General features: G+C 43.6%; 1 protein-coding gene across 3 annotated transcripts in view; it reads right to left on the bottom strand.

The window, feature by feature from the left end:
* Nucleotides 1–15,162, bottom strand: part of LOC112118556 (ras-GEF domain-containing family member 1A) — a 74,909-nt gene that overhangs the window by 31,053 nt on the left and 28,694 nt on the right. The window contains exons 1-2 of one of the 3 annotated variants that reach the window (XM_024216920.2): nucleotides 6,757–6,856; nucleotides 2,408–2,587 (exon numbers count right to left, since the gene is read on the bottom strand). In XM_024216920.2, coding sequence (XP_024072688.1) covers nucleotides 2,408–2,587; nucleotides 6,757–6,783 — 207 coding nt within the window. In that variant the 5' untranslated portion in view covers nucleotides 6,784–6,856. Of the gene's footprint in view, nucleotides 1–2,407; nucleotides 2,588–6,756; nucleotides 6,857–15,162 lie in introns of those variants that run through there. The other 2 variants (XM_024216921.2, XM_026653783.1) reach the window with 2 other exon arrangements.

Below are 15,162 nucleotides of genomic sequence, written 5' to 3'. Positions count from 1 at the left end.
GTAAGAACCACATCTGAAGAAGTGAGGTTCTTACCCACGAAAGCTTAGGCTCCCAATACTTCTGTTAGTCTTAAAGGTGCCACAGGACCCTCTGTTGCTTTTTACAGATTCAGACTAACACGGCTACCCCTCTGATACTTTACAATATTTATATTATAATTTATTTTATAATTATATGGTAAAAATGTGAAAGCAATTTTTCAGTAATAGAGTGCTGGAACACTGTATTTTTATGTCTGACTTTGTAAGCAACTAGTTTTTATGTGAGGTGTAACTTGAGGGTATGCAAGACAAATCAGAGTCCTGAAAGGGGTACAGTAGTCTGGAAAGGTTGAGAGCCACTGCTCTAAGCAAGGCCAAACTGGCAATCCAAAAACCGCTACCACCTCTCCTGGCATATACTACCAGTGAAATGGGACTAATGGGCTTTGTTCTTTCCTTTCAAGCATCACAGCCAAGATGACAGAGTAAGTGGGCTGTCACTCTGTTCCTTTGTGGCCACTCCTTTTTAAAGTAAAAATAGGTGTGGGTTGAAGTCTAAACCTGTAACCAGATCCAAATCCAGGCTTTTTGGGAGGCTTGGATTTGGGATGACTTGTATCCAGCCCACTCTTTACACGGTTCAAGCTGTTTTGTTTTATTATGTAACCCTTTATGCTACGATCAATTTGCTGTCAGTGATCTGACCTCTCTAAGGGAATGTACCCTCCTGCTGTGGCAGGGTTTTCCCATCTCTCTTCCAGGAACTTACTTGGCTGCTTGACAGGTTTTGCATCCCCTGTGACTTGTTTGCTTGTTTATTTGGATCATAAGGTCCTCATGCTGGGCACCTGGATTTATGTATTTGTAATGCACTTAGCATGCTTGGTGTATCTGTAACTCCTAAGATCCACAGATCATTGCTAGAACCCTGAAGGTAATATCAACAATAGGGAGCAAGATTCAAAATAGCTGTGTTATAAATAGACTTATAACTAAGGGACTTGCATTAGCTGCTACTTAATGAGCTGCAGGAAGGAACTCAAGCAGCTACGAGCTGTGCCATAGTACTATGTAACAGGTGGAGAACGGATTCTTACAAGGATTAACTGCAGCAGTGTAATGCTACTTGCCTGGTGTACAAAACCTCATGCTCTTTTCTAGCTCTACCTGCTTCATCACACTGAGTGTCTTGAAGGAAGGAACAAACCTGTGCCTGCTGTACATGGTGTAATAAAAACTCATAACAGAATGGAACAAATGGAGGCATTAACACCAAATGGTGGTTAACCCGCTGGGCTTTATGAAGAATTACGTACTCTGTGTGTCTGTCTGTCAAATGCAATGCAATTATCGCTATGCGTGGTAAATAGAAGCTTTAGGACTGCTTTTGAATTGGAAAGTTGCTACATTCCTTTTTTGTAAAAACAAACCTAACGTTTCGGACAAGGCTACTGGTGTCGTGTTCAAGGGAACTACATGTGGGGATGAAAATCTTTTTGTAGTGAGGGATGGTGCGTTTTTAAATTGTGACCTCAAAATAATAAATAAAGCACAGATCCAGCTCAGGAAGGCTCCTGCTACAAGACATTCCTGGCATGGCCCATAGTAATGTGTGATTTTAGTATAGCTAAAGGGTTTGGATTCCTCTACAACTGCTGTGCTTTTTCCCAGGGCTTAAACACAGCTTGTGCTATACAATATTTATGCTTTTCTGCAACCTCCTTAACTAAAACCTTCCACTTAATGGGGCTGAGGGGGTCATTTTAAGTAATGTAATAATCTCTGAATAATATCCTAGGTTGGGATGCCTATTGCATACCCGGCAGTTACACGTGGTGTTTATTTCAGTGGATTGTGGCGAGAATGTCGAAACAGCTGCAAAACCATTCCTAGGTTCAGAAACTTGAATTCTAGCAGAACTGTCCAATTCAGATGTGCTGAGAAAGAACATTTAATTAAAGTCTGTTTTTTGCTTTTCAGCGTACCTAACTAAAAGACACACAAAATAAGGGGAAAAAATTGAGCTGTGCTCAGCACACAGCTGATATCTTTCCCCCCGGCAGAATCCAGTTAGTAGCTAATCTTGGTTGCACTAGAGCAAAGGCAGCTTAGCGGGATCGAAATTTCTTCTGCTAATGCTGCTGTTAATTGGTTTTTAGTGTGCCTGACAGGGGTTGAGCAGGGCTTGATTTCACTAGCAAATATTGCTGTTCAAAAAGGTAGAGGGTCCCTCCCAGGTGGGCATCAGCTCCTGTGAAGGGAAGGCCCATTACTTGCAACAAAGCAATTAGATCATTAGGCCTGTTTGATCATCTTGGTTAAGATGAAGCAATTTTTAAGAAAATTAATTAATAATACCACCTGTATTGGGATCGTGACTCTGTTTAGATGCCAGAGGAATACAAGTTCTGAAATTTCTACTTACATCTGGATAATAGTCCATGGTGGGCACCAGGCGCTCTATCAGGGCCTCCAGTGATCCAGAGACGAGATTCCCATCCTGGTAAACAGGATCTCCACACCTCTCACCCATGTCTGGCTGCACCTGCCCACTACAACTGGAACCGAGCATGCTGGAAAATATTGGTGTCTGGGGCATAGTTTCCTGCAGGATTGAAGGAAGAAAGAAGGAGGGTTCAGGTTTCTTTGCAGATCTCTACTGTGAGTCTTCATGGCTTTTGCAAAGGCATAAATTAGACACAGATTACATATTGGAGTGAACACAGCATGGGCATTGGGGGAGGGAGATGTGAGCCCAAACTCCCACAGACCTGCAGATGGCATTTAGTTTTGAAATTACATGCAACCTATGTTCCTAATTTCTTCACTGTGTAGTTGCTGTCAGGATGTCCCCCCTCCCGCCCGCCCCCCCACTACAAATAAGACTATAGAGATATCAGCACAAAATACCATATAAATTGAAGGAGCAATCTCGCACATAGATAACAAATCGTGACCTATTCTACAAACAACCACATTACATGGGCATAGTGTCCTTGTTTAATGTTCTGGGGGGAGGTTTTTTAGAGAAAATACTAAACCCTGCTGGATATGTGGCGATAAACCCTCCAGTAATAATCTCTCTTGCTAGGTCTAGCCCAGATAGTGACAGAAGTGCATTTTGTCTTGCACGTACTTGGACACATGGACTGCACTGCCAATGATTCGGGATGTACCACCTGAACAAGAATGTCCTGTTGTCTAGCATTTGACCGTATGAGTTGGGTGAGCTTGAACAAACACTCCAATATTTGTGCCTGATCTCTTAGGAGACTGTTTTATCTTGAAAACATAAAGCAAAGCAAATAAGCTCTTTTCTCTTGACCAGAAGCTACAGTATGTTGTAGTTACCATGTGCAAATAAGTCTTGACGTGCAAAAAAACCCAAACAAACCTGACTACAACTTAAATTTACATTGAAGACAAAACAAAGCATGTTACTGAAATATGCAAAGGTTCACATTCCCTGTAGTTAAGGCTATGATTTTGTCACAGAGGATGCAGAAGTCAAGGAATCCGTGACTTCCAAAGACCTCTGTGACATCAGCCCCTGCGGCAGGGAGCTGTGAGGTACCCCCACCGTCTGAGGCAGCGGGCCCCCAAGCTCTGACCTGCCATGGGCAGCGGGGGTATCTTGCAGCTTCCAGCTACCACAGGCAAAAGGGGTACCCAGCAGCTCCTGGACACCGGAGGGGACGGAGGATCCTGGCAGCTCCCCGGCCACCACAGGGTGGGGTGAGGTAGGGGGACCCCCATAGTTCCCCAGCTGCTGCTATGTGGCGGGGAGTCCCTGGCAGCTCCCCAGTGTGGCGGCTGCTGCAAGGGGACCCCCATAGCGCCCCAGCTGCCACAGCAGGCCAGGGGGACCCCCACAGCACCCCACTGTGGTGGCAGAGGGATTCACGCAGCTCCCCTCCATTGGGGGGGGCAGGGGATCCTCTGGAGCCCTCGGCTGCCATGGGGGCAGCGGGGCAACTTCCGCAGCTCCCCACTGCGGCAGCAGAGGGATTCACACAGCTCCCCACTGCTGGGGAGGGGGGTAGAGGGACCCCACAGCTCCCCTCTGCAATGGGAGGGCAGGGGGACACTGGAGCTCTGGTGGTGGGGGTCCCAGACCTCCCAGCCATCCGCAGCTGCCCAGCCCCTTCCCATTTTATCATGGATATTTTTCGTAAAAGTCACGGACAGGTCATGGGCAATAAAGAAAAATTAATGGAAGCCCGTGACCTGTCCCTGACTTTTACGAAAAATATCCATGACAAAATATTAGCCTTACCTACAATGCCAAAGCAAATACCTGTGTGGAAGAATAATACTTTTCCTGTCAGGATCTTTCTCAATAGCTATTGTTTACTATATTGAGCCTTAAAGGGCCACTGTCAAGGTTGATAAGGCCTTAGGGGAGGTAGAGTTCTGTTCCTTCTCTGCTATTAACTCATGTAACCTTGGGCTAGTCCTGTCACACCTTGCCTCAGTTTCCCCATTTGTGAATTGGAGAGACTGTCCCACCTTTGTGAAGAACTTTTATGGGTGAAAGGTGGTAGGAATATTGTTAAAACTGATCTGAAAATGACAGTTGTTCCATGTTCCAGATTTTCTCTTAGACACCAGTTGAATGTCTTCCCCCTCTGCCTCTCTTTACCCATGTTGCAAGGGCTGGTTCAAAAACTGAAAGCCATATTTATCTTAAGGATTTTTAATGAGCTCTTGCAACAACATGACATAACTGCTCAGGCAGGTCAAGTCAGCATTTAAGCCCTATACATGTTAGTTTCCTTTTAACAGGTCTTGTAAAATTGTCAATATTTACTAGACCAGGCAGAAAATATTTATCCCTAGTTTTACTAAGATGGTGATTTTGGGTGGGAGTGGAGAACGAAAAGAAGGGGTGAAATCCCAATGTTACTAGTACTTATCCATGAAAACAAGAGTTACTCATCATAAGCAAGCTGGTGAATAGAATTGTGCTTGGCTGCTTTAACCAGGACGCCTTTCTATCTGTGCCAACACACAATAAATATATTAACTGATCTGAAACTACCTGTGGCTGAAAACATGGCAGCTATTCAACTATGAACATCAGCACTACCCTACAGTTCAGGACACTTCCAGTGTTTGGTTGCTTGAAATTGCAAATAAGCGCCTGATGTAAAAACAAAATGTACAGGATCTCATGGCATACACTTCTCACTAACGTGTCAAAGTATTTCAGCAATTTAGTCACAAGGCATGTGCTCTGGAGCACGTGAGAGCTGGACAAATGACTATTTCCTTGGGAGTGTGTGACGAAGAAGCCAGCTTAGCTATGCATATTATGTAAGTTGTCAGTAATTTGTTTTTTCCTTTTAAGGCCCACAGCAATAGATTTGATCGACTCACTCAGAGTGCACTAATGTACGGTATGTTCTATCGGGCTAATAATGGCATGGAGGTGCATGTCCAGCTTTGCAAAGGGACGCTAACTGCTAATGAAGCAATCAGCAATAAAGCAGCTGGAGGGAGGGGAAGCATTCTTATGAATCGTTTCTAGAACCTGTTCAAAATTGTGTGTGTGAAGATCTTTTTGGAAGGAGGACTAAGATTTTTTTCTTTATTGGAATGGAACTGCAGATAAATTTTAAGCTCTGCCTTCCTAGTAGGTAAAAGAGTAGTTTGTAGCTAGCAGCTCTCATGCTTGTTGAAACTTCCCAGAAACAATAAATGACTTTAAGCAAATGAATCAAGCTGCATTGTCACTTCTCTAACACTGCTCTTGCGACTGCACTCTGGAAAAACAAATCTCTCTGTGGGACGTGTTGCTGCACATTACTTAGTATTACATGCTAGTTAAACGTACTTTGTTTGAAGACATGGGCAAAGCATTTCTTTTTCCCCAGGCTTGAATGAACCAGAACGCTGTGAAAGTTCACTGTAAGCAAAATATCCCCACAAAATTCAATATAGAACCTAAATATTGTGTATAAGAACTACCTACTGGTACTAAAATAAGACCACTTGGCTGCACTGGAGGCAGGCAGGGTTCAAAAGAAGCCCATCAGCTTTAAAAGTTCACTGAATCTATTATTACATAAATTATTAAATGTATCAGTACTTCAGTGCTTCCAGGGTATCTCCCATGGATGCAGAAGAAAGTGCAACAAATACAACCTGAGTGCCTTTTTGGTTTGCCAAGAAAGTGGACATTTAAATCCTGAAGTGGCAGTATTCGTCTTTCATGCCAAGTACAAAACCCACCTGCAATCACCAGTCTCCCAACAAATAAAACAGCAGCACTCCTCCCTGGTAGGTTTGTCTGTGACTAATGCAGACACACAGCCAAAGGAATATAACTGTTGACATCCATCTATATCAATCCAAGCAAATGTTTTCACAAGCAGAACATGCTCAAAGGAGCTGTGCTCACTACAGCTGGGGTATACATTTCTTTTTCAACAGCAGACAGTAAACCAAACCATTCAATATTGCTGAACTTATAAAACTTAACCATTCCAGAGTGAGCAAATGAATCCCATTCAAATTAAAACAATATTTTTTGCTAACAGAACAAAGACAATTTAAAAGATTATGGGGCAGATTCTGATCTCAGTGATGTTGATGCACAGCAGGAATGATTCCCTTAAAATCAGAGGAGTAGCTGAAGTCATCTTCTAGTATTAATCTGATCAAAATTTAGCTTTGCCATTAACGTATGTGCATGTATAAACACACATACCATTACCATATATACATTAACAAAAATCAGTCTACCTATAACTGAAAATCTTGAACTCTTACCCTCATTTTTTTCTGTAATATGTACATAAGCTGTGGCGGTCTGTAAGATCCCGATGGCTTTCCCAGAGTATAAAAGTCTCAGCCAGCCATTGCAGCTCCAACCTGCCAGAAAAAAATCTCTCTGGCTTCAACTTTCCTTCCCGCCAGCTTAGATCTAAACAGCCTCAGGTTCATCTGAGCAAAACCAGAAAGCTCACAGCTTTCCAGGCTGGCTCTGACGTCAGCCCCTGGCTCAGCTTTCTGTTGGCTGAGAGAGAGCTTGTCCAATTCAAAAGAAGCTGAGTTTACTAGGGCTGGCTTTTGTGTGTTCACTGTACAAGCGTTGAAAGAAAAGCCCACCCTCCGCTTTCCTTTATAGAAGCTTTAACACATCCAACAGGTTAGACCACTTAGTACCTTTTCCCTCCCACCTCTTTTCTCCTTCAGAAACTTAAGAGGCCTGGAAGAACAACAATACTTCAGCCTCTTTTATACGGACTGAAAACAACCACCATATGCTCTGTGTGGTGATGCTCTCTAGTTTGGGGCTGCCACGGGGAAGACCAGATAACTGAGCAAAGCACAAGTGTGGCAGATGGAGTTAGTGCATTTCTGACTTGTGGCATTGTGCTAGCCAAACAAAACTGCTGATTCATTTCTTTGCTCTCGATATAAAAAGATGTGGCTTCTTTGGGGCAGGAAGCGGTGCCCACAATCAACATCTGGATGATATTCAAAAGCAAGCCCTAGCAACGGGCAGACCCATGGCATGGGATATTCAGCAGCACCCAGCCTTGGCCTAATTCTCTTCCCAGTGCCGTCAATGGGGGTTTTACCATCAACTTCAATGGAAGCAGAGTCGGGCCAGTCCTGACAGCTGTTTAAAAAAGCCATCCCTTGAGATTTCAAGGTTCAGATGATCATTTCCCTCCCCCTGCCAACTATTTCAATGCAGATCTGAAATTTGTCACCTCTGATGGGATGGTGTTTTGGGAAAATGCACATAGGGGGTGGGCAGGGAGGCAGTGGCCAATCTTCTGTATAACCACTGCAATCTCTCTCTCTGAAAAACACTCACTTATGGTCTCTTTCCAATACTAATTGGAATATTGGCACTGCTGTCCTAAACTTCAAAACTGTAAATGGCAGCTTGAGTCTGCCTGTGCCAGCTCCAGCCCCACGTTTAGGGAAACCTAGAATCAGAAAAAACGTAGGGCTGAAGTGGACCTCGAGAAATCATCTAGGCCAGCCTGCTGTGCCGAGGCAGCACCGAGTAAACCTAGACCATCCCTGACCATCCCTCTCCAACCTGTTTTTAAAAACCTCCAATGACTGGGATTGCACAACCTTCCTTGGAAGCCTAGTCCACAGCTTACCTATCCTTATAGTTAGAAAGTTTTTCTTAATAGCTAACCAAATCTCCCTTGCTGCAGATTAAGCCCATTACCTCTTGTCCTAGGTTCAGTGGACATGGAGAACATTTGATCGCTGTCCTCTTTATAACATGCTGGGAGACTGTTAAACTGGTTAAAAGGCAGGGAAAAAAGGGTAGAAATAAATGGTCAGTTTTCAGACTGGAGAGTGGTAAATAGCGGTGTCCCCCAGGGATCTGTACTCAGACCAGTGCTGTTCCACATATTCATAAATGATCTGGATAAGGGGGTAAACAGTGAGGTGGCAAAATTTGCAGAAGATATAAAATTACTCAAGCTAGTTAAGTCCAAAACAGACTGAGAGTTACAAAGGGATCTCACAAAACTGGGCGAGATCAAATGGCAGATCAAATTCAATGTTGATAAATGCAACGTAATGCACACTGGAAAGCATAATCCCAATTATACATACAAAATGATGGGATCTAAATTAGCTGTTACCACTCAAGAAAGAGATCTTGGAGTCATTGTGGATAGTTCTCTAAAAAAATCCTCTCTATGTGCAGTGTTATTCAAAAAAGCTAATAGAATGTTAGGAACCATTAGGAAAGCGACAGATAATGCAGAAAATATCATAATGCCACTATATAAATCCACAGTATGCCCACACCTTGAATACGATGTGCAGTTCTGGTTTCCCCATCTCAAAAAAGGTATATTAGAAATGGAAAAGGTACAGAGAAGGCCAAAAAAAAATTAAGGATATGAAACAGAGTATGCATCTGTATGAGGAGAGATTAAAACGATTTGGGACTGTTCATCTTGGAAAAGAGACAGCTAAATGGGGATATGATAGAGGTATATAAAATCATGAATGGTGAGGAGAAAGTGTATAAGGAAGTGTTGTTTACCCCTTCACATAACACAAGGACACAATTAAATAGGCAGCAAGTTTAAAACAAACAAAATAAAATACTTCTTCACACAACACACAGTCAAGCTATGGAACTCGTTGCCAGGGCTGTGGTGAAAGCCAAAACTATAACAGGGTTCAAAAAAGAACTAGATAAGTTCATGGAGGATAGGTCCATCAATGGCTAAGATGGTCAGGGATGCAATCCCATGCTCTGAGTGTCCCTAAGCCTCTGACTTGCAGAAGCTGGGGCTGTACAATAGGGGAAGTATCAGTTGATGATTGCCTTGTTCTTTTCATTCCCTTTGACACATGTGGCATTGGCCATTATTGGAGCACAGGATACTGGACTCTATAGACCATTGATTTGATCCAGTATAGCCATTCTTATGTTCTGTTATCAGGTTAAGGCTTGTGTTAAAAGTACGGTGATCAATTGGTATAAAGTGATGCAATTAGAAAGTACAGCTCCAACCTACTTGTGAGGATTCAGCATTGTCTTCTGGTAATGTGGGGAAAGAAAGTAATAGTGCATCAGAATTAAGAGGAGACCCTCCCTCCTAAGTTGTTTGAGTGTGTCATAGTGACCAAAATAATTGTCCCCCCTCCGCCGCCCCAGTTAAAAGAAAGAGGGATAGCTGAGTTGGACTGCAAACAGGGATACAGAAAGGTATTTGGCTTTGCTGGCTGGTCTGCAACATCCTCTCTATTTGTCAGGTTTTATGCTTCCCATTCCAAATATTTTTGCTGTGTGACTGTTTTGGACATGCACTTTTATCCTCCTGTTGAGCATCGGGCATAAATTGCTGCCAAGAGCAGGATATAAGAAGTACATGGACCAACAAAGAGCAGTCGAATGTTTTCCAAGGGAAATAATTTCTAAGTATGAACCCTCATTGAAGAATCAGTTCAATAGTCAGAGCTACACCCAGTAGTACTAACAAAATCAAAAAGTGAATGCACAAGACGTTTTTTTTTTCAAACCACGCTTTTATCCTATGTTAATCCATTCTCCCTTCCTGTGCAAAAGGATGTTGAGACCAAGTACAGTGCTTGCCAGTTAGAGTTAGCAAAATGCACCAATTAAGCTCCAACAAAAGATTCAGCTTCAATTAATGTTAAAAGCGACTCAGGCTTGCTAATAACACGAGAGATGTGATCAGATCCGGGCTGGAAGGTGGGTAGGTCTCTCATCAATAAGGGGCATTGTGCCTCATTGAGGGCAGTGCACAGCTATACAGCCCCAAAGGTACGTGTCCCAGGCATTGCGCCTTTTGGAGCTTTCCATTGTGCAGGGGGAGGACAGTCACTGCCCCAGTACTACATGAGCACTGAGAGGAAGGGGAAGATCTCCCCTCATTTGGGGTGCCTAATGATACTAGCTTCACCTTTGCTCTCTGAGTGCAAGGACTCTGTGCTTGGCCCCTGCATGGGTATGCTAGGGGAGGCAGCTGCTCTGGCCTCCTCTCCCCCCGGCACCCCACCAACATGCATACCCTTGCAGGAGCCAGGTGACATCTGGCCCTAGATACATAAAACATTCAAGGCAAAATGAGAGCTGGCTTCCAACAAGGGACAGTAGCTGAGGCATGGTGGTCTGTACTGTATTGGGTCTTACTCTGTGCTCATCCCCATAGTATCTGAGCACCTTCTCACAAGCTAAATATGAGTCAATAGTATAACACTCCTGCAAAAACACCAAACATTGTTCTGGAATGTATTAGCAGGAGTGTTGTAAGCAAGACACTAGAAGTAATTCTTCCATGCTACTCTGCGCTGATAAGGCCTCAACTGGAGTATTGTGTCCAGTTCTGGGCACCGCATTTCATGAAAGATGTGGACAAATTTGGAGAAAGTCCAGAGGAGAGCAACAAAAACGATTAAAGGCCTAGAAAACATGACTTATGAGGAAAGATTGAAAAAACTGGCTTTGAAATCCTTTCCAGTCTTACACTTGGATGATTCTATGCATTAAGCGAGGTAACTAACATCTGTCACATGTTGGTGCTCTTGTCCTCTCCCCAGGGGGGACATGTGTGGAGTGGAATGTTTGACTTGGAATCTTGTTTTAATATACATGTGTGCAAACACATTGCTATGTATGTGTTTAGAGAAGCCAAGGTAGAAGAAATGCACCTTGCATTTAAAGTAGAAGGTGGTGAGGTTTGTGATGGTTCTTAGAACCTCATTTCACAGTCTTGGGGTGGCAAGCGAGGAATCTATGTTTCCAGGCAACAATTGTATTGGGAGATAGGAGACCTGGGTTCTATTAGCAGCCCAGCCACTGACCTACTTTGTCCTCTTGGGTAAGTTGCTTCATCCCTCTTTGTAAAATGTGGGTGAGGACACTTACCAGCCTGTATACAGCATTTGTGACCTGCAGATGTAAAAGGCTAGCTAATGCCTAAGTATAATTGTTATTACAGCCATCTTGTTCCTGAACAACCTATAAACTTCTTTAAATATGTGTTTCCTAGTAATTGCATCTTGATACTGGTGGCCAGACATGAGAGCAAGGTTGACCAAGAAAGTGGCAGCTAGATTTGTTCTGTGCATGTCCTGCATGTTACCAAAAAGGGGACTTGAAACAGACCCTTCATTTTCTACCAAGCAAGTAAAAGAGGAGCCTCCTGCCTCTGGGTGAGTCAGTAGGAGTGACTCTCTCAGTCAGAAGATACTTTCAGACTATTTTATGCTGGCTAATTTCAAAGTGTACAAGGAACACAAGTGTTAAGAGGAAGGCTGACCTTGTCACGGAGGCACTGCATTGGGACTCATGGGACCTGGGTTCATTTCCTGACACTGCCACATACTTCCTGTGAAAGACGCTTAATTTCTCCGTGCCTCAGTTTCCCACTTGTGAAATGATAATGGTGATAATGCTTTCTTTCTTCCATTTTTTGTCTGCCTTATCTGTTTAGATTGTAAACTCTTCAGGACAGGGGCTGTCTCTGACTGTGTATATGTACAGCACCTAACACAATAGGGTCTCAATCTCAGCTGTGTCAACTGACATGGAAATAAGAAATAATAACCTCCAAAAGAAAACTTTTGGTAAAAGATAGAGCTAGAAGTTGATTCCAAAGCAAAGTTTTTCTTCTTGTATCAGTGTGAATATTTCCCTTTCTGTCCTCTTTTAGAAGGGAAAAATAACCCATCCCTAATATAATTAGAAGTCAACGAAGGAAAAGCTTGTGTTTTTTAATAGTCTCATAAAAGATTAAGAGCTGAATTACAGTATGTTGAAAACAATTTACTTAAATGCACTTGAGCAAAAGTACATAAATTGTTCCTACTTCAGAAAAGCAAGTAATTGCCAAGAGATCCATTAACAATGATCTTAGGCTACAACCTTAATTACAAGGCAAGTCTCTGAAATATGACATTTAGAGCCTTTCTTGGTTAAACTGTTCAAGTCATTTGTTGGTCACATTCCACACACACACTTGTTCAGTAAATAAGTCTGAGTTCATACAACAGCACACATACACATGCCGTAGGGTTACATCATTTGCCTTGATGGAAGAGAAAGGGGCCAAAGGGGGAGAGAGGGCAGGTGGAAAGTGAGCTTGATTGTGCCCAGTTTTCCTTTTTCTGCAAATTGACTTGTAATGGGCCAACCACAAAAAGCTCAGCTCAGCTAAGAAATCACAATCGGGCCCATGGTCTACTCAAACCCTTCAATGCTTACCCAAACTGACCCTTTTGTTGTTTTTCTGTTGTTCTTTAGTAAGCAGTAAAATGTATGCAGCACTCTCCTCTTGTCCCCATTCTTTCCAAGCCAGGAAAATAGTTCAGTGATTAGTCTTGTTTCTATGCTCTGCTTTGGTGTTCATCCAGACTTATTGCTGGACAGGTCAGAGTGGAATGTGACCCGGGCCAATGTATGGAACTGTTAGCTGTCTTGCATGCCCTTGCAATGCTAGAGCTTGTCCACCTAGCAAAGTTTATTTTTGAAAGACCCATTTTGGTACACACACATATCTCTGACAACCATTGTTGTACCTGTCGGTTCTAGCATTCCAGGAGCACCTTATGCCTTTGGTCTAATACTGCTGCTTGGAGCATGGGCTTTTGTTTAAACTTGAAAATATGGCATTGCATTGTGGGATGTTAGGGCCTGCACTGCTTAAGGCTTTCCATCCACATGGTGGAAAATGGTTGTAGACTACACTGGTTGAGCTGAAACAGTACACAGGGTCTTGTCCCGAGAAATGCAATCAACCGCTACAATCAACACTTGCAACATGCCTGGGATGGCTGTTATGTGCGGGTGCAAGTTCTTCTATGCTAAGCATATGTGGCAACCAGTGGTTTGTTACGGGGACATTTTGCCTAAAGCAATGATTCCCAAACATTTCACTAAGGTAACCCACCAATTGCATTTTGTCTCTTTTTGTGACCCACCCAGGGGTCCATGTTGGGGCACCCAAAATCATAGGCCAGCATCCTTCTCCTCTCCTGCTGCCCCCCTCCTCCTTTGCCCTGCCAAGGGGACACCAACCAGCCACAGCAGCATTTTCCACCCCAATGGTGCTTCCCTAATCCTGGACCAGTGTGGAAGGAGGCCCTGCAGGGGCAAGGCAGGCAGGATAGGAGGGGTTGGAGAATAAGTCTACCCAGCAGTTCATATTCTGTGGAGCTGTGCATTGCACCCTGGTGCATGAATCCCTCTCTGGACGTTGCAACCTCACTCATGGGGTCATGGTGCCACTAAGGTTTCTCCCAGCCACTCTCCAACCCCCCTTCTCTCCTGGGGCTCCCCTCTACACGGGGCCTGCAACCCACCTTGAACCTTCCTATGACCCACTGTTTGGGAAACACAATGTAAACAGGACTCTGAAGTTAAGAGGCTTATACAAATCTTTGGGGGCATCATCAGGCTTTTTGTTTCATGAGATTCTAGCAATCCCTGGTGCAAACCAATCTGAAAATACAAAACAAGTTTTGCTGTGGTTCTTGGCTATTTCTGTTTCTCCATCTCAGACTACTGGAAACATGGCCATGTGATCATTAAGGCACAGATTTGTTACCTTTTTGGAGGGTGAACATAATTTCTGCTGGTGGAAGTTCAGTCCTGGAGCCTGAAGTTCTCTAGTCACAGATCAGCTAAATGATAGGCAGCCTCAGAGCTATCTGCCCCTGATTAGCCACCACTGTGCCTCACCCCTGAATTGGAAGGAAAGGATTTTCTCTAGGGGTCAGAGGTGAATACTCTTTCAGTGTTTTGCCTCACTCCAAGACAGGTGCCTGCTAATGCTAATTGGTGGATGTTTGTGATCTGGACATGTGCTTTTTAGGAACTGAACGGAGATAAAACCACAGTTCATTTTTCCCCTGAACCTTTTTAAAGGATCTGGATTCAGTTCCATTTGAGTTTGGGCAAAGGGTTGGGTCAGTTCATTCTTCATCTAAACCAGTTCCCTTGCCTCACTATTAACTCTCATTCTATCAGAGAAAGAAACGAACCACCAGTTCTGATTAGGTGACTAAACTTTGCAAATGGCAGTAGCCTCAGGAGCAGCTCTCGCCATTTTGCCATCCAGCCTGGAAAATGTTTCTGGCCCACAACCCTTCTCCCCATGAGCGGCCGAGCAGGAGGGAAGTCAGCTAATTGGGAGAAGAGAGAGAGAGAGAAGCCAAGGGGGCATTGCAGTTCGGCCCAGACACTGCTCTACTCATCTGCCCCCAGAACCGGCCCTAAGTAGCCTTAAGAAATAGAAAAAAATTGCACAGGCTCAGCAAAGAACAAAGAAAGGATGAAGTTCCTCTTTTTAAAAAATTATGTGGTAGAGAAAAACTAACACAAATGAAGTTTCCAGGACAGGTGCATTCAGAAGGGTTAATTAAGTGCAGGCAAGATCAGGTATCTCGTGTGAAAGAAGGTAGATGAAAGGGAAAATTATCCATGACCATTTTATGGCTTGTCCTTGTTTTACTGAAAGGAGCTGCTAAGGCACATCATCTACAATAGCACCAATGTGGATTCTTGGTGTAAAGCTAAGCTGCTGCTCCTACTAAAGACATAACTTTTGTTCCATCATTACTCATATGGTATCTATTTTGGAGATAAGTGAGCCTCTCTAAAGGTCTGGTTCAATAATACCCAGAAGATCATGTGTGAACCCTATCAGAATCATC

This window comes from Terrapene carolina, unplaced genomic scaffold (assembly GCF_002925995.2).
Source record: "Terrapene carolina triunguis isolate 2854851 unplaced genomic scaffold, T_m_triunguis-2.0 Scaffold148, whole genome shotgun sequence".
NCBI classification, from domain to species: domain Eukaryota; kingdom Metazoa; phylum Chordata; order Testudines; family Emydidae; genus Terrapene; species Terrapene triunguis.
The sequence above is the reverse complement of the archived record's forward strand: the minus strand, read 5'-3'. Positions and strand labels throughout refer to the sequence as shown.